The sequence below is a fragment of the Rhinoderma darwinii genome, chromosome 6, assembly GCF_050947455.1.
Source record: "Rhinoderma darwinii isolate aRhiDar2 chromosome 6, aRhiDar2.hap1, whole genome shotgun sequence".
Classification (NCBI taxonomy): Eukaryota; Metazoa; Chordata; class Amphibia; order Anura; family Rhinodermatidae; genus Rhinoderma; species Rhinoderma darwinii.
The window spans coordinates 146,154,638-146,174,256 of NC_134692.1; the positions used below are offsets into that span (position 1 = coordinate 146,154,638).

The 19,619-nt window shown below is 49.1% G+C and overlaps 2 protein-coding genes across 2 annotated transcripts in view; one reads left to right on the plus strand and one right to left on the minus strand.

The window, feature by feature from the left end:
* Window positions 1-13,105, minus strand: part of LOC142656703 (uncharacterized) — a 52,069-nt gene extending 38,964 nt beyond the window's left edge. The window contains exon 1 of the mRNA XM_075831629.1: window positions 12,191-13,105. Coding sequence (XP_075687744.1) covers window positions 12,191-13,105 — 915 coding nt within the window. The remainder of the gene's footprint in view (window positions 1-12,190) is intronic.
* Window positions 4,524-19,619, plus strand: part of LOC142656077 (guanylate-binding protein 3-like) — a 28,514-nt gene continuing 13,418 nt past the window's right edge. The window contains exon 1 of the mRNA XM_075830945.1: window positions 4,524-4,613. The gene's annotated coding sequence lies outside the window, so the exon portion shown is untranslated. The remainder of the gene's footprint in view (window positions 4,614-19,619) is intronic.

Here is a 19,619-nt window from a genome sequence, read left to right on the forward strand (position 1 = left end):
ACACCACAGATAACACAGTGATAACTCTCTGATTACAGATAATGTAGTAGATGTTACCTTCAGTCCTATGTAACACCACAGATAACACAGTGATAACTCTCTGAGTACAGATAATGTAGTAGATGTTACCTGCAGTCCTAGGTAACACCACAGATAACGCAGTGATTACTATGAGTACAGATAATGTAGTAGTGTTACCTGCAGTCCTATGTAACACCACAGATAACACAGTGATAACTCTCTGAGGACAGATAATGTAGTAGTGTTACCTGCAGTCCTATGTAACACCACAGATAACACAGTGATAACTCTCTGAGTACAGATAATGTAGTAGATGTTACCTGCAGTCCTATGTAACACCACAGATAACACAGTGATAATTCTTTGACTACAGATAATGTAGTAGATGTTACCTGCAGTCCTATGTAACACCACAGATAACACAGTGATAACTCTCTGAGTACAGATAATGTAGTAGTGTTACCTGCAGTCCTATGTAACACCACAGATAACACAGTGATAACTCTCTGATTACAGATAATGTAGTAGATGTTACCTGCAGTCCTATGTAACACCACAGATAACACAGTGATAATTCTTTGACTACAGATAATGTAGTAGTGTTACCTGCAGTCCTATGTAACACCACAGATAACACAGTGATAACTCTCTGAGTACAGATAATGTAGTAGATGTTACCTGCAGTCCTATGTAACACCACAGATAACACAGTGATAATTCTCTGAGTACAGATAATGTAATAGATGTTCCCTGCAGTCCTATGTAACACCACAGATAACACAGTGATAACTCTCTGAGTACAGATAATGTAGTAGATGTTACCTGCAGTCCTATGTAACACCACAGATGACAGTGATAACTCTCTGATTACATATAATGTAGTAGTGTTACCTGCAGTCCTATGTATCACCACAGATGACAGTGATAACTCTTTGAGTACAGATAATGTAGTAGTGTTACCTGCAGTCCTATGTAACACCACAGATAACACAGTGATAACTCTCTGAGTACAGATAATGTAGTAGTGTTACCTGCAGTCCTATGTAACACCACAGATAACAGTGATAACTCTCTGAGTACAGATAATGTAGTAGATGTTACCTGCAGTCCTAGGTAACACCACAGATAACGCAGTGATTACTATGAGTACAGATAATGTAGTAGTGTTACCTGCAGTCCTATGTAACACCACAGATAACACAGTGATAACTCTCTGAGGACAGATAATGTAGTAGTGTTACCTGCAGTCCTATGTAACACCACAGATAACACAGTGATAACTCTCTGATTACAGATAATGTAGTAGATGTTACCTGCAGTCCTATGTAACACCACAGATAACACAGTGATAACTCTCTGAGTACAGATAATGTAGTAGATGTTACCTGCAGTCCTATGTAACACCACAGATAACACAGTGATAATTCTCTGAGTACAGATAATGTAATAGATGTTCCCTGCAGTCCTATGTAACACCACAGATAACACAGTGATAACTCTCTGAGTACAGATAATGTAGTAGATGTTACCTGCAGTCCTATGTAACACCACAGATGACAGTGATAACTCTCCGATTACATATAATGTAGTAGTGTTACCTGCAGTCCTATGTATCACCACAGATGACAGTGATAACTCTTTGAGTACAGATAATGTAGTAGTGTTACCTGCAGTCCTATGTAACACCACAGATAACACAGTGATAACTCTCTGAGTACAGATAATGTAGTAGTGTTACCTGCAGTCCTATGTAACACCACAGATAACAGTGATAACTCTCTGAGTACAGATAATGTAGTAGATGTTACCTGCAGTCCTAGGTAACACCACAGATAACGCAGTGATTACTATGAGTACAGATAATGTAGTAGTGTTACCTGCAGTCCTATGTAACACCACAGATAACACAGTGATAACTCTCTGAGGACAGATAATGTAGTAGTGTTACCTGCAGTCCTATGTAACACCACAGATAACACAGTGATAACTCTCTGATTACAGATAATGTAGTAGATGTTACCTGCAGTCCTATGTAACACCACAGATAACACAGTGATAACTCTCTGAGTACAGATAATGTAGTAGATGTTACCTGCAGTCCTATGTAACACCACAGATAACACAGTGACAACTCTCTGAGTACAGATAATGTAGTAGATGTTACCTGCAGTCCTATGTAACACCACAGATAACACAGTGATAACTCTCTGAGTACAGATAATTTAGTAGATGTTACCTGCAGTCCTATGTTACACCACAGATAACACAGTGATAACTCTCTGAGTACAGATAATGTAGTATATGTTACCTGCAGTCCTATGTAACACCACAGATAACACAGTGACAACTCTCTGAGTACAGATAATGTAGTAGATGTTACCTGCAGTCCTATGTAACACCACAGATAACACAGTGATAACTCTCTGAGTACAGATAATTTAGTAGATGTTACCTGCAGTCCTATGTAACACCACAGATAACTCAGTGATTACTATGAGTACAGATAATGTAATAGATGTTACCTGCAGTCCTATGTAATAACGCAGTGATAACTCTCTGATTACAGATAATGTAGTAGATGTTACCTGCAGTCCTATGTAACACCACAGATAACACACAGTGATAACTCTCTGAGTACAGATAATGTAGTAGTGTTACCTGCAGTCCTATGTAACACCACAGATAACACAGTGATAACTCTCTGATTACAGATAATGTAGTAGATGTTACCTGCAGTCCTATGTAACACCACAGATGACACAGTGATAACTCTTTGAGTACAGATAATGTAGTAGTGTTACCTGCAGTCCTATGTAACACCACAGATAACACAGTGATAACTCTCTGATTACAGATAATGTAGTAGATGTTACCTGCAGTCCTATGTAACACCACAGATGACACAGTGATAACTCTTTGAGTACAGATAATGTAGTAGTGTTACCTGCAGTCCTATGTAACACCACAGATAACACAGTGATAACTCTCTGATTACAGATAATGTAGTAGATGTTACCTGCAGTCCTATGTAACACCACAGATAACACAGTGATAATTCTTTGACTACAGATAATGTAGTAGATGTTACCTGCAGTCCTATGTAACACCACAGATAACACAGTGATAACTCTCTGAGTACAGATAATGTAGTAGTGTTACCTGCAGTCCTATGTAACACCACAGATAACACAGTGATAACTCTCTGATTACAGATAATGTAGTAGATGTTACCTGCAGTCCTATGTAACACCACAGATGACACAGTGATAACTCTTTGAGTACAGATAATGTAGTAGTGTTACCTGCAGTCCTATGTAACACCACAGATAACACAGTGATAACTCTCTGAGTACAGATAATGTAGTAGATGTTACCTGCAGTCCTATGTAACACTACAGATAACACAGTGATAACTCTCTGATTACAGATAATGTAGTAGTGTTACCTGAAGTCCTATGTAACACCACAGATAACACAGTGATAACTCACTGAGTACAGATAATGTAGTAGATGTTACCTGCAGTCCTATGTAACACCACAGATAACACAGTGATAACTCTCTGATTACAGATAATGTAGTAGATGTTACCTGCAGTCCTATGTAACTCCACAGATAACACAGTGATAACTCTCTGAGTACAGATAATGTAGTAGTGTTGCCTGCAGTCCTATGTAACACCACAGATAACATAGTGATTACTATGACTACAGGACATTGATGAGGTTGTCAGACAGCTGAATTTTTTTGGGTTGATTCTCTCTTCTGATGATAAGTTGCGCATTGAAGGCACTTAGGTTTATTAGCCGTTGTGCCCATGACTAGGGGGGGGGGGGGGGCATTTGAGGGGTTAACAGAGCCATGTTTTGCTAGTGTTCTTGTTTATAGGAAAGGGCCTGTAGGGTCTCCGTTCTGGGTTTATAAGGGGAGGGCGGGAAGACATCTTCCTCTTTTGGCCGTTGCTTGTCCCACCGTCTCTCCCTAACTTCTGTATGTTTGGAAATTTTTATTAAAAGAAATCTATGTATATAATTACGTAAATTAAGTAAATGTCGTCAAGTGATGGATATAGAATTTGGCCATTTGGCTGTGGTTTTTCATGTCATACAGTAATCATTTTGATTAAGAAAAAACGGCTCGCGGGAAAAAGAAGCAACATGCCCTATCTTCGGGCGTTTACGTCTCTGTCCTCCCATTGACAAGAAAGCGTATTTTGCAGCGTTTTTACCCATTGGAGCTCAATGGCCACGGGCGAAAAACGCAGCAAAAATCGGCTTGCAGGCAGAGCAAAATCTGCCTCAAAATTCCAAACGGATTTTGAGGCAGATTTTCTGCCTGCAAAAAACTCTGTGTGAACCCGGCCTTAGTGTCATGAGCTCACGATGAATTGCTGGAATTTGTATTGGTTATTTTAATGTAAAGGATGTTTTTCATTCTGATTCCTGGGAGTTCAGAGGCCTCGTCCGGCGCTCCCTTCCCCTTTATCTGATGACAAAGAATGAAAGTGAAAGGAGGTGCCGAGAAGATACGACAGATCTCAGCTTCAGAAAAGTCGCACGCTGCCGGGAATCACTGACTGACACAAATACAGCAGGTATGTAAGGATACGGCACCGCATCATGTCCAGCTTCTCTATGTCGACAACAGTGGTCTACAGTGAAGAGGGAGGGTCCCATAGAAAAGATCAAAGTGAGCCCCTTATGATGCACTAGTTTGAATCCTGCACAAGTTCTTACCAACCAGTAACGAAGGCAATGTGACCATTCAGGTAGGGGCCCTTATAATCTAAGGGGCCCACAACAGTTATAAGAAGTATTTCTATAGTATCTCTGCCTTTGGTAAACTCTGCACAATACCACTTCCCCTGTCCTGTATACTGGGTGTAATTCTCAGTATCTGTATTATTCTGTATATATACACTGCACAGTACCACTTCTCCTGTCCTGTATACTGGGTGTAATTCTCAGTATCTGTATATATATATACACTGCACAGTACCACTTCTCCTGTCCTGTATACTGGGTGTAATTCTCAGTATCTGTATTATTCTGTATATATGGACACTGCACAGTACCACTTCTCCTGTCCTGTATACTGGGTGTAATTCTCAGTATCTGTATTATTCTGTATATATATACACTGCACAGTACTACTTCTCCTGTCCTGTATACTGGGTGTAATTCTCAGTATCTGTATTATTCTGTATATATACACTGCACAGTACCACTTCTCATCTTTTTAATAAATGTTAACAAACATACACATGCCATAAATCCGCACATACAATACACGGGTCATAAACCAACACAAAATGAACAAGTTATAAACACATTATCAATCTCGGCCGCCTCCTCTCTGGTCCAGATCACATTCCTACCAGCACTCAGTCTTCTGTATTATAACTCACATCATCCACACATCACTCATCATCCACACATCACTCTCATCATCCACACGTCACTCACATCAGTATAAATACAAATACACAAAACTCATAGTCACAAAATCAATCCAGACGCCTCAAAAGAACAAAATCAGTAACAGTCTAAAAAATAACTAAAATTGTTAAACCACAATAAAACCAAAAACTGACCCTAACCGGTCCATGTGCCCATCAAAATATATTAACCAAGGAAAAATGAGAAATTCCTACATGAGAAAACACAACATGAGCCTAATCAGCAAATAACCCCCCCGCTTTTTTTTTTTTTTTAATTTTAAATTTTTTTTTTACATTTTTAAATTTTTTTTTTTTTCCCTCCACCCTTTTTCTTAACCACAAATCCGCAATATGAATACCAATTAGTAACCAATATATACAATATATACAAAACAATACTGAACATACATATATATATATATAATATCTACATTATACCCAATTCAAGACCAATGTCCAGTCCAAAGTCCGTACCTTTAAGCTCCGACCGACACCATTGTCCATCCTTCAATGTCTCTTTGATCGGGCCCGGCTTTTTCTTATTATTTGTACCACCCCTCCCCCCCTTTCCCCCCTCCCCACCTAACACCTAACCCCCTCACATCTATACAAAAATACTACACTCTACAAGATATAGTAAGTAATGACTCAGCCTGTACAATGGCATACATTACCTGACATAACACATACTTAACAAATCCTACCCACAAAGCCCTGGTTCGGTACCTGCAAGCCCTATATCCATCATCAACTATAAAGAAAACAAAAAGCTACAGTGGCAGCATTAGCCGCTCACCAGGAATAGAGACGACTAGACTAGGGCACGCTGAAGGAGAAACCCCTCCAAAGCATGGAGGCCCTACTCGTGCCCAGTCTCTCGAACTCCAAAGAACGAACCTTCCCCAGGTCACCGAGAATGTTCCTCACCACCTCTTCCTCCGGGAGGGTTTTTTGTCTGGTTGATACAAAACACCGTGCGTTCCCCGTGCCGTACCTGACCGCTAAGCTGACTAAGAATAAAGTGCCCCGATCTCGACCACCCAGGTGTCTGAATGTTCCATAGGCCCATTCCGCATAGGAGAGACCGGTCAGACCAGGCCAACCAATGGAGGCACCCACCCTGCTGTAGACCCCTGTATTGAGGGGACAATGAAGCAGGAAGTGCTCCATGCTTTCCAGCACGCCGCCACACTCCTCCCGGGGACAACCCCTTTCCTCAGGGTTCCTGTGTTTCAAGTTGTCCCTCACATACAGTTTCCCATGGAAGCAACGCCAAGCCAAGTCCCAAAACTTTAAAGGGATCCTACTAGAATTTAAAACCCTCAAACCAACCTCCAGATCCCGACTTGGGCAGTCCCTGAGCGCCAGGGGCTTCTGGAAATGGGTCAACAGAACTCTGTTGTCAAGGAGCCTCCTTGACAGAGTCCTGATCTCCCACATCCCCAGACCCCACCGGCGAATTGTTTTCAGAACCACGGTAGCGTAAGCCGGAAGATGCCCATGCGGCGTGCGAAGGTCCTTCACTTGCCCTCCTGTCTCCCATTCCTGGAAGAAAGGCCGAAACCACCCCCTGCAGGAGACTACCCACGGAGGAGCCCTCTCTTGCCAGAGGTTTGACATGTTGATCTTTACAAAGGTATTAACCAGGAATACCACAGGGTTGACCATACACAACCCCCCTAGTCAACCTCGTACGGTATGTCACCTCCCTCTTGACTAGGTTCAGCTTATTCCTCCATAACATCTGGAAGAACAAGCTGTAGACCCGAGTCCAGAGAGGTTCTGGCAAGATGCAGACACTGCCCAAATAGATTAACAAAGGGAGCAGGTAAGTTTTGATCAAGTTGACCCTTTCCCTGAGGGTCAAAGACCAACCCTTCCACTGGTCGACCTTCTGAGCGGCGATCTTTAGCCTGCTGTCCCAATTTTGTTTGGGGTAATCCCCCTGGCCAAATTCGATGCCGAGAATTTTTACAAACTCCTGAGGCCCTGGAAGAGTGTCCGAGAGATCAAAGGTAGGATCTCCCCCTCCCAGCCAGAGACTCTTACACTTATCCTGGTTGATCATGGACCCGGATGCCTCCGAGTAGCGGTCAACTTCAGACATCACCCACTCTGCCTCCCCTCTCGAGGACACAAAGACGGTGACGTCATCCGCATACGCCACCACTCTCAGAGTGGCTTCCGAGGCTGCCAAGTCCATGCTGACTCCCACCAACGGTCCACGATCTACCCTCCTAAGGAAGGGGTCAATCGCGAACACGTATAAAAGCGGGCTCAGCGGGCAACCCTGGCGAACCCCAGACCCAACCTCAAAAGAGCGGCCAATCCAACCGTTCACAAGCGGAAAACTCTCTGCCCCTGCATACAAGATCTTAAGCCAATCAACAAACCCCCCCGGCAGACCATACCTCAGAAGGACCGACCAGAGATACTCGTGATCAACCCGATCAAACGCTTTTGCCTGATCCAAGGACAGCAAGTACCCCTTCCAACGGCCCGCCCTACTCTGCTCCACTGCCTCTCGGACACCGAGTACAGCGCTAAACGTGATGCGGCCTGGAACAGAGCAATGCTGAGCCCCCGAAAGGAGCCGGGGTGCAAATTTCACCAGCCGATTAAACAGCACCTTTGCCAGAACCTTTCTGTCCACATTGAGTAGCGCTATGGGACGCCAATTCTCAATGTGCGATGGGTCTTTACCCTTTGACAGGATGATCAGGGCCGACCTCCTCATTGACTTCGGCAAAGTGCCCGAGGAAAGACACTCATTCAACACCTCAGTCAACAGGGGAACTAAAATGTCCTTAAAGGTCTTGTAAAATTCAGACGTTAAGCCATCTGGACCCGGCGACTTCTTGAGGGCAAGCCCTTCAATCGCCAGTATCACTTCCTCTTCCCTGATCGCATCTGCCAAGACACCAAGAGAGGGGTCTACTCCTGGTTCGGGGACAGTTTCAGCCAGGAAAGCCGACATCGCATCCCGATCAAGATCCATCTTTCCCAAGAGGTGCGAGTAAAAGGATCTGACGACCTCCAAGATCCCTGATCTGGACCTTTTCAGGGATCCTGTACTGTCCATCAGTCCTGAAACCACTTTACTATTTACTGACATCTTGCAGTTCTTGTAGGGGTCGGGCGAGCGGTACTTCCCAAAATCCCTCTCAAAAACTAAAGATGTGTGTCTATCATACTGGCAACTCTTAAGCAAAGATTTCACTCTGGAGAGGTCTTCGCGGTCACCTCCAGTCGAGACAAGATGCTCGAGTTTCCTCCTCAGGCCCTGATACAGGCAGTACCTGTCCAGGCTCCTGAGGCTCGAGAGCTGGCGGAAGAAACTCGCCACCCTTTTTTTGAACATCTCCCACCACTCCGACTTACTGCTACAAAGATCCAGTAATGGTACCTGGCTCTGAAAGAAATCCTCAAAGGACCGTCTTATCTCCGCTTCTTCCAAGAGAGACGAATTGAGCCTCCAAAAGCCTCTTCCCATCCGGGGGGTCTCTGCAACATTTAGAGAAAATAAAATTAAACAGTGGTCGGAGAACTCCACCTCAACGACGGACACTGCCGAAGAGATGGCATCCTCCTTTAAATAAAACCTATCTATTCTAGACCTACAACTACCTCGATAAAAGGTGAATCCCGCGTGGCCTGGGGTGTGCCGGATGTGGACATCCACCAGGCGAGCCTCACTAGCTATCCTATTTAGGGCCACACAGTCATAAGTCAGCCTGTCTCTGGAACCTCCCCTATCTTGGGACCTCGTGGCAGCATTGAAGTCCCCTCCAAAGACCACCTGCCGACTCGTAAAAAGATAGGGCTTGATCCTCATAAAGAGACTTTTCCGGTCCCAGCTGGTTTGGGGACCATAGATGTTAATGAGCCTGAGCTCCTGTCCCTTCATGAGGACATCCAAGATCAGGCACCTCCCCATTTCTAATTCAATAACCCGTCTGCATTCTACCGATGCGGTGAAAAGAACCGCCACCCCGCTACCCGGCTCGGCCGCAAGAGACCAATAAGATGGTCCACGCCTCCACTCCTTTTTCGCTTTATGTATGGCTGCCAAGTCTGTCAGCCTGGTCTCTTGCAAAAATAAAATGTCGGCCTCAATTCGGCCGAGAAAATCAAAGGCCGCAAATCTAGCCTTGTCAGATTTAATGCTGGCGACATTAATAGATGCCAGCGTCAACGGGGTGGGTGCCGCCATCCTGGGTGATTGAATTAGATGACCTTTTTCCCTTTCCCCTTGCCCTTCCCCTGGTTTTTATCACTGTCTGATGAAGAGCCGAGGGCCCTTTTGAGGGATGCTGATGTGTCCATATCCCTCCCTTCCTCCACCTCCTCACCAGCACCACTATCAACCTCACCTCCAGGCTCCGGGACAGCGCTTCTCCCTGAGGGTTCCGCATGCCCTGAGGCAAGAAGCTGGACGCCCCCCACAGACCCCCTCGTCACCTTCGCCACATCCTCACCCCCACACTCCTCATCTGAAGAGGAGATGTCCTTGAGGGTTTGAAAGCGGTTTGAGAGAACAACAAGAGGTGAGTCGGTTGGGCTTTCCTTAGGCACCTGGACCAGGGGAGGAGAAGATTTCTTATCTCCCTTTTTTTTCTTTTTAGCACCCTGCTTGCGCTTTTCATCTAGCCACCGTCTACTGTCCTCATCCATACTTTCATATAGCGAGGAACATGAAGAAGTGGCTTCCTCCTCCCTCTCCAACCTCCTGACCTCTTCATTCAAGTCCTGTTCCCCCAGGGCCTCAGTAGCAATGACACTCGCCCCCGGAGCAGGGCCAAGGGTTACCCCAGTTGCCTGGGGCTCCCCGAGCTCCCTACTCCTTCGACGGTTCTCTAATCGCCTTAACTTGGAGGGTGACTTGCCTTTCTTCCCTGGCCCCTCAGCCCCTTCACCTCCACCAGTGCCAACCACGGCAGGAGCAACCTCTCGGCTTTCTCCCGCTGGGCCCGCCATGGCGTTGGCAAAGGAACGAGGGCAGCGACAATGGGTGACCTAGATCCCCACACAGGTGACACCGAATATCCCCACAGGATGCGGCAAGATGACCTATCCCCCCGCACAACGCACACTTCTGCACTCTGCAGTGGGCACTGAAGTGCGTGGGGTCACCACACCTGTGGCAGAGCTTCGGCTGCCCCTGGTAAAAGGCCAGGATTCGGTCCCTTCCTAAAAAGGCTGAGGAAGGGATGTGGGTGACAGTACTTCCTGAACGCTTTAATTTAACCATAAAGGTCCAGGCCCCTGACCAGATGCCAAATTCATCCCTGTTTTTTTTGGGGACCTCCGTTACCTCCCCGTACCTGCTGAGCCAGGTCATAATGTCCATACAAGAAAGACACTCATTGCAAGTTAGGACGGTCACCTTCTTGATTTCGCTCTGACGAGACAACGCTTGTACAGCGAAGTCTCGCCAGCCGGGCTCATTCTTCACCAGCTCATAATTTGACCAAAAGAGCTCCAGGCCCTCCGGCCGAACAAAGCTGATGTCAAATACTGGGGTGCCATAGGGATGTATCAGGGCAAAGATGTCGATCGCCCTGAAATTCATCTTCAAGAGAAGCTCAACTATTTTTGCCCTAGGTGGGCACGTATCATTGCCTCTCCAGCGAAGACGAACAACATTCCTACGAGCCCCCCCAGGCCCGGCTGTCGGAAGGGTCCACACAGTTTCCCCTTCCCTTTCTTCTCGGAAAGCAGTCAGGCCATGCCTGTCTATCCAGAAGGACAGATCAACCGCTCGGCCCTCTACCATTATTGTTCTCTCACCCTTTTTAAGGGCCTCCAGGAGGCGCCGCTGTAAAATACCGTCCCCAGAGCCTGAAGATGAGGAGGAGGCCCCAGCAGTGACACTGGCATAACTGCGAGTAGTCACCCCTGGGGGGGCAGATGGACCGGCCTCACTAGACCTCATACCCCTGGCAGTAACATTCCCACCACTCACCCCGGCCCCAGACACAGGAGAGGGACCATTATCAATATCACTCGTACCTGCACCATTCATACCCTCACCATTATTACAGGACACTTGTACCGGCACCATTCATACCCTCACCCTCTGGACCAGCAGTAAAAAGTGTTTCTGGGCCGGATGTTATCGCCTTGGTGTCATCAGGTTTCCCCTCCACCTCGTTAGCGTGACATTTATTTACTTGAGACAATCCTTCCTTCTTAGAGCCAGCAATGCCCAGACTCGCCCTCACCCCTGGCAAAGCTGGCTCCCGGGCTGGGGATTCATGTGACGCAGCCACCAAAGGAATACTAGTGACTGCGCCACCGGACCCAATGGCCGCAAGCTTGGGGGGACATTCAACCGTGCCGTCAGTCCCAGCAGCCCCTTCATGCTGCCGCCGCTCAGTAGCACCAACGGGTTCCAGGGACACTGGAATATTCGCTGCCAGCTCTGGTGTCGAGCCGCCCCCCATTACTGAGGAGGAAACCTGAGCACCAGAGCTTTGTTCTGCACCCAACGCTGGGCCACCAACATTATCTGGCGCTATTGACGCCTTAAAAACGCCACCAAAAACGCCACCGCTACAACGACAAGCAGGGACATCAGCCTCCATTATTACGCCATCATTAATCTCCCCGCTTTCCTGCACCGGACCCACTTCAGGGCCCGGGCTATGCTGGATCACGGGGCTTGTGCAGCGAGCTGACTCTGCGGCCAGCTGGGGTAGCACTGGGTGGGGAACAAACTTAAAACTGACCTGTTCCTCCACGATTTTTCCAGCCTTTCTGCATTTTAGTCGCCGCCGGGCTTTGCGCTTTGCTGCGCGCTTGGCATTAACTTTCTCCTCTGGACCCAAGTCCGCGCCAAAAGAAAAATGCTGCAGGCTCACCGGAGACTGGAGCTGCCGTATTTCCGCCATCAGCCTCCCACCTGAATTGCTGCTGCTGATGTCCTGGTCACAGGTGTCCCCCTCACCAGCTGAGCTGGAGTCCATGGGTAAAGCCACTTGCTCTGCAGGCAGCTCGCTGCACGTACTCCACTGACCAGACGCACCCGGACACATTTCCTCCTCCTCACCCTCATCATCCGTCTGCTTTCCAGGGTCACAGACACCCTTCATTGCCCGGAACCGATCATCATTAAGGAGTTTCTCCTTGAAAGGTCCACTATTCTCCAAAATAAATCCCCGCTTTTCTTTCAGGGCATCCACCTCAGATTTGAGATCCCTGATAGTCGCCATTACTACCAACCTCTTTGCTCCAGAAGTGGCGTGCGACCGAACCCGGGCTGCTTTCAGCTCCTCCTGGAGCTTCCGAATGGCCTTCCCGGCGTCCTCATACCCACGGAGGCACTCCGCAACACGGGAGCTAAAGGTGGTTGTTGACTCCGTGGCACGTAGTTCACCCCAATCTGCCTCCACACCATCATGCATGCTCTGCTGCACATCTCCAGGAGCGATCCTGCTGGCTGCAACACCAGGAACCTTGCGGCTTTCCTGGCTTTCTGTCCTGGTTTCAGGCGGGGGCAGGATCGGGGCCACATCGCTGTGACCCCGACTAGATCTTCTCACCCCCACAACTTCGGCCGGTTGCTGAACGCTCCCGCTACCCGCCGGCCTAGACCGGGTAACAGGAGGCTGAGAAGCACTTGGCTGGGAAGAACTTCCTCTCATCCCAAGCAGCAAACTCTCTCCCTGGAGAGGAAAGAGCCGACACCCGGAAAGAGCTTCCTCCAACACACAGACAGCACACACCCGCTCCTCCTGTCCTGTATACTGGGTGTAATTCTCAGTATCTGTATTATTCTGTATATATATACACTGCACAGTACCACTTCTCCTGTCCTGTATACTGGGTGTAATTCTCGGTATCTGTATTATTCTGTATATATATACACTGCACAGTACCACTTCTCCTGTACTGCATACTGGGTGTAATTCTCAGTATCTGTATTATTCTGTATATATGGACACTGCACAGTACCACTTCTCCTGTCCTGTATACTGGGTGTAATTCTCAGTATCTGTATTATTCTGTATATATGGACACTGCACAGTACCACTTCTCCTGTCCTGTATACTGGGTGTAATTCTCAGTATCTGTATTATTCTGTATATATATATATATATATATATATATATATATATATATACACTGCACAGTACCACATCTCCTGTCCTGTATACTCGGTGTAGTACTGAGCCTTTTCACTATAATTGCTGACAGTGCTGCCCAGTACCACAGAACTTCCTGTGTCTTTTGTGGCCTCCGTTGGGTCTCTCATTTCTCGGAACGCTCACTACAGTTGCAGCCTCTACTCTCTTATGTGTAGATATTGTGTGTATTATATGAGTTTTAGTGCAGCTTCAGTTTTCATAGAATTTATTCTTTCTGAGTTGTTGGTTCCATTTATCAGCGGCTGCTGAGATTTTCCAGGTTTCAGGTCAATGTCAGTCAGCTGCTAAAGCTGTAATAAGTCTTTAAAATAGGTGTTCTAATTCTCTCCACATTCTATACAAATTTTCCTGTACTGGCAGCACCGGGGTTCACTGGTCAGCATTGGGGTTCACTGGTCTGCACGGCTATGAATCTGGGATAGTGGTAGTGATACATTGTGTGTATGTTAGGGGGAGTAGATTGTGAGCTTCTGGGGTTAGGTGATGGAAGTGATACATTGTGCGTATGTTAGGGGGCAGTGGCGTAACTACCGCCGTAGCAGCCGTAGCGCCTGCTACGGGGCCCGCGGCATGAGGGGGCCCGTGTCGCCCGCCGGCACGGGCCCCCACCATGGCCGCAGGCTCCGTTAGCAGCCGCTATGGCTGCTACAGCGGGACGCCACTGAACACTACGGCAGAGCAGGGAGGTATCTCCCCGCTCTGCCATTAAACAAAAGACATGTATCCCCTCTCCACAGGACATGTATCCCCTCTCCACAGGACATGTATCCCCTCTCCACAGGACATGTATCCCCTCTCCACAGGACATGTATCCCCCTCTCCACAGGACATGTATCCCCCTCTCCACAGGACATGTATCCCCTCTCCACAGGACATGTATCCCCTCTCCACAGGACATGTATCCCCCTCTCCACAGGACATGTATCCCCTCTCCACAGGACATGTATCCCCCCTCCACAGGACATGTATCCCCTCTCCACAGGACATGTATCCCCTCTCCACAGGACATGTATCCCCCTCTCCACAGGACATGTATCCCCTCTCCACAGGACATGTATCCCCTCTCCACAGGACATGTATCCCCTCTCTCTCCACAGGACATGTATCCCCTCTCCACAGGACATGTATCCCCTCCCTCTCCACAGGACATGTATCCCCTCTCCACAGGACATGTATCCCCTCTCCACAGGACATGTATCCCCTCTCCACAGGACATGTATCCCCCTCTCCACAGGACATGTATCCCCTCTCCACAGGACATGTATCCCCTCTCCACAGGACATGTATCCCCCTCTCCACAGGACATGTATCCCCTCTCCACAGGACATGTATCCCCTCTCCACAGGACATGTATCCCCTCTCCACAGGACATGTATCCCCTCTCCACAGGACATGTATCCCCTCTCCACAGGATCTCCACAGCACATGTATCCCCTCTCCACAGGATCTCCACAGGACATGTATCCCCTCTCCACAGGACATGTATCCCCTCTCCACAGGACATGTATCCCCTCTCCACAGGATCTCCACAGCACATGTATCCCCTCTCCACAGGATCTCCACAGGACATGTATCCCCTCTCCACAGGACATGTATCCCCTCTCCACAGGACATGTATCCCCTCTCCACAGGATCTCCACAGCACATGTATCCCCTCTCCACAGGACATGTATCCCCCTCTCCACAGGACATGTATCCCCTCTCCACAGGACATGTATCCCCTCTCCACAGGACATGTATCCCCCTCTCCACAGGACATGTATCCCCTCTCCACAGGACATGTATCCCCTCTCCACAGGACATGTATCCCCCTCTCCACAGGACATGTATCCCCTCTCCACAGGATCTCCACAGGACATGTATCCCCTCTCCACAGGACATGTATCCCCTCTCCACAGGACATGTATCCCCCTCTCCACAGGACATGTATCCCCTCTCCACAGGATCTCCACAGCACATGTATCCCCTCTCCACAGGACATGTATCCCCTCTCCACAGGACATGTATCCCCTCTCCACAGGATCTCCACAGCACATGTATCCCCTCTCCACAGGACATGTATCCCCCTCACCACAGGACATGTATCCCCTCTCCACAGGACATGTATCCCCTCTCCACAGGACATGTATCCCCTCTCCACAGGATCTCCACAGGACATGTATCCCCTCTCCACAGGATCTCCACAGGACATGTATCCCCTCTCCACAGGACATGTATCCCCTCTCCACAGGACATGTATCCCCCTCTCCACAGGACATGTATCCCCCTCTCCACAGGACATGTATCCCCTCTCCACAGGACATGTATCCCCCTCTCCACAGGACATGTATACCCTCTCCACAGGACATGTATCCCCCCTCCACAGGACATGTATCCCCTCTCCACAGGACATGTATCCCCTCTCCACAGGACATGTATCCCCCTCTCCACAGGACATGTATCCCCTCTCCACAGGATCTCCACAGGACATGTATCCCCTCTCCACAGGACATGTATCCCCTCTCTCTCCACAGGACATGTATCCCCTCTCCACAGGACATGTATCCCCTCCCTCTCCACAGGACATGTATCCCCTCTCCACAGGACATGTATCCCCTCTCCACAGGACATGTATCCCCTCTCCACAGGACATGTATCCCCCTCTCCACAGGACATGTATCCCCTCTCCACAGGACATGTATCCCCCTCTCCACAGGACATGTATCCCCTCTCCACAGGACATGTATCCCCTCTCCACAGGACATGTATCCCCTCTCCACAGGACATGTATCCCCTCTCCACAGGACATGTATCCCCTCTCCACAGGACATGTATCCCCTCTCCACAGGATCTCCACAGCACATGTATCCCATCTCCACAGGATCTCCACAGGACATGTATCCCCTCTCCACAGGACATGTATCCCCTCTCCACAGGACATGTATCCCCTCTCCACAGGACATGTATCCCCTCTCCACAGGACATGTATCCCCTCTCCACAGGATCTCCACAGCACATGTATCCCCTCTCCACAGGACATGTATCCCCTCTCCACAGGACATGTATCCCCCTCTCCACAGGACATGTATCCCCCTCTCCACAGGACATGTATCCCCTCTCCACAGGACATGTATCCCCTCTCCACAGGACATGTATCCCCCTCTCCACAGGACATGTATACCCTCTCCACAGGACATGTATCCCCCCTCCACAGGACATGTATCCCCTCTCCACAGGACATGTATCCCCTCTCCACAGGACATGTATCCCCCTCTCCACAGGACATGTATCCCCTCTCCACAGGATCTCCACAGGACATGTATCCCCTCTCCACAGGACATGTATCCCCTCTCTCTCCACAGGACATGTATCCCCTCTCCACAGGACATGTATCCCCTCCCTCTCCACAGGACATGTATCCCCTCTCCACAGGACATGTATCCCCTCTCCACAGGACATGTATCCCCTCTCCACAGGACATGTATCCCCCTCTCCACAGGACATGTATCCCCTCTCCACAGGACATGTATCCCCCTCTCCACAGGACATGTATCCCCTCTCCACAGGACATGTATCCCCTCTCCACAGGACATGTATCCCCTCTCCACAGGACATGTATCCCCTCTCCACAGGACATGTATCCCCTCTCCACAGGACATGTATCCCCTCTCCACAGGATCTCCACAGCACATGTATCCCATCGCCACAGGATCTCCACAGGACATGTATCCCCTCTCCACAGGACATGTATCCCCTCTCCACAGGACATGTATCCCCTCTCCACAGGACATGTATCCCCTCTCCACAGGATCTCCACAGCACATGTATCCCCTCTCCACAGGACATGTATCCCCCTCTCCACAGGACATGTATCCCCTCTCCACAGGACATGTATCCCCTCTCCACAGGACATGTATCCCCTCTCCACAGGATCTCCACAGGACATGTATCCCCTCTCCACAGGACATGTATCCCCTCTCCACAGGACATGTATCCCCCTCTCCACAGGACATGTATCCCCTCTCCACAGGATCTCCACAGCACATGTATCCCCTCTCCACAGGACATGTATCCCCTCTCCACAGGACATGTATCCCCTCTCCACAGGATCTCCACAGCACATGTATCCCCTCTCCACAGGACATGTATCCCCCTCACCACAGGACATGTATCCCCTCTCCACAGGACATGTATCCCCTCTCCACAGGACATGTATCCCCTCTCCACAGGATCTCCACAGGACATGTATCCCCTCTCCACAGGATCTCCACAGGACATGTATCCCCTCTCCACAGGATCTCCACAGGACATGTATCCCCTCTCCACAGGACATGTATCCCCTCTCCACAGGACATGTATCCCCCTCTCCACAGGACATGTATCCCCTCTCCACAGGACATGTATCCCCTCTCCACAGGACATGTATCCCCTCTCCACAGGATCTCCACAGGACATGTATCCCCTCTCCACAGGACATGTATCCCCTCTCCACAGGACATGTATCCCCTCTCCACAGGACATGTATCCCCTCTCCACAGGACATGTATCCCCTCTCCACAGGACATGTATCCCCTCTCCACAGGATCTCCACAGCACATGTATCCCCTCTCCACAGGACATGTATCCCCCTCTCCACAGGACATGTATCCCCTCTCCACAGGACATGTATCCCCCTCTCCACAGGACATGTATCCCCTCTCCACAGGACATGTATCCCCTCTCCACAGGACATGTATCCCCTCTCCACAGGACATGTATCCCCTCTCCACAGGATCTCCACAGGACATGTATCCCCTCTCCACAGGATCTCCACAGGACATGTATCTCCTCTCCACAGGACATGTATCCCCTCTCCACAGGACATGTATCCCCTCTCCACAGAACATGTATCCCCTCTCCACAGGACATGTATCCCCTCTCCACAGGACATGTATCCCCTCTCCACAGGATCTCCACAGGACATGTATCCCCTCTCCACAGGATCTCCACAGGACATGTATCCCCTCTCCACAGGATCTCCACAGGACATGTATCCCCTCTCCACAGGATCTCCACAGCACATGTATCCCCTCTCCACAGGACATGTATCCCCCTCTCCACAGGACATGTATCCCCTCTCCACAGGACATGTATCCCCTCTCCACAGGATCTCCACAGGACATGTATCCCCTCTCCACAGGATCTCCACAGGACATGTATCCCCTCTCCACAGGACATGTATCCCCTCTCCACAGGACATGTATCCCCTCTCCACAGGATCTCCACAGGACATGTATCCCCTCTCCACAGGATCTCCACAGCACATGTATCCCCTCTCCACAGGACATGTATCCCCCTCTCCACAGGACATGTATCCCCTCTCCACAGGACATGTATCCCCTCTCCACAGGATCTCCACAGGACATGTATCCCCTCTCCACAGGATCTCCACAGGACATGTATCCCCTCTCCACAGGACATGTATCCCCTCTCCACAGGACATGTATCCCCCTCTCCACAGGACATGTATCCCCTCTCCACAGGACATGTATCCCCTCTCCACAGGACATGTATCCCCTCTCCACAGGATCTCCACAGGACATGTATCCCCCTCTCCACAGGACATGTATCCCCTCTCCACAGGACATGTATCCCCTCTCCACAGGACATGTATTCCCTCTCCACAGGACATGTATCCCCTCTCCACAGGACATGTATCCCCTCTCCACAGGACATGTATCCCCTCTCCACAGGACATGTATCCCCTCTCCACAGGATCTCCACAGCACATGTATCCCCTCTCCACAGGACATGTATCCCCCTCTCCACAGGACATGTATCCCCTCTCCACAGGACATGTATCCCCTCTCCACAGGACATGTATCCCCTCTCCACAGGATCTCCACAGGACATGTATCCCCTCTCCACAGGACATGTATCCCCTCTCCACAGGACATGTATCCCCCTCTCCACAGGACATGTATCCCCTCTCCACAGGATCTCCACAGCACATGTATCCCCTGTCCACAGGACATGTATCCCCTCTCCACAG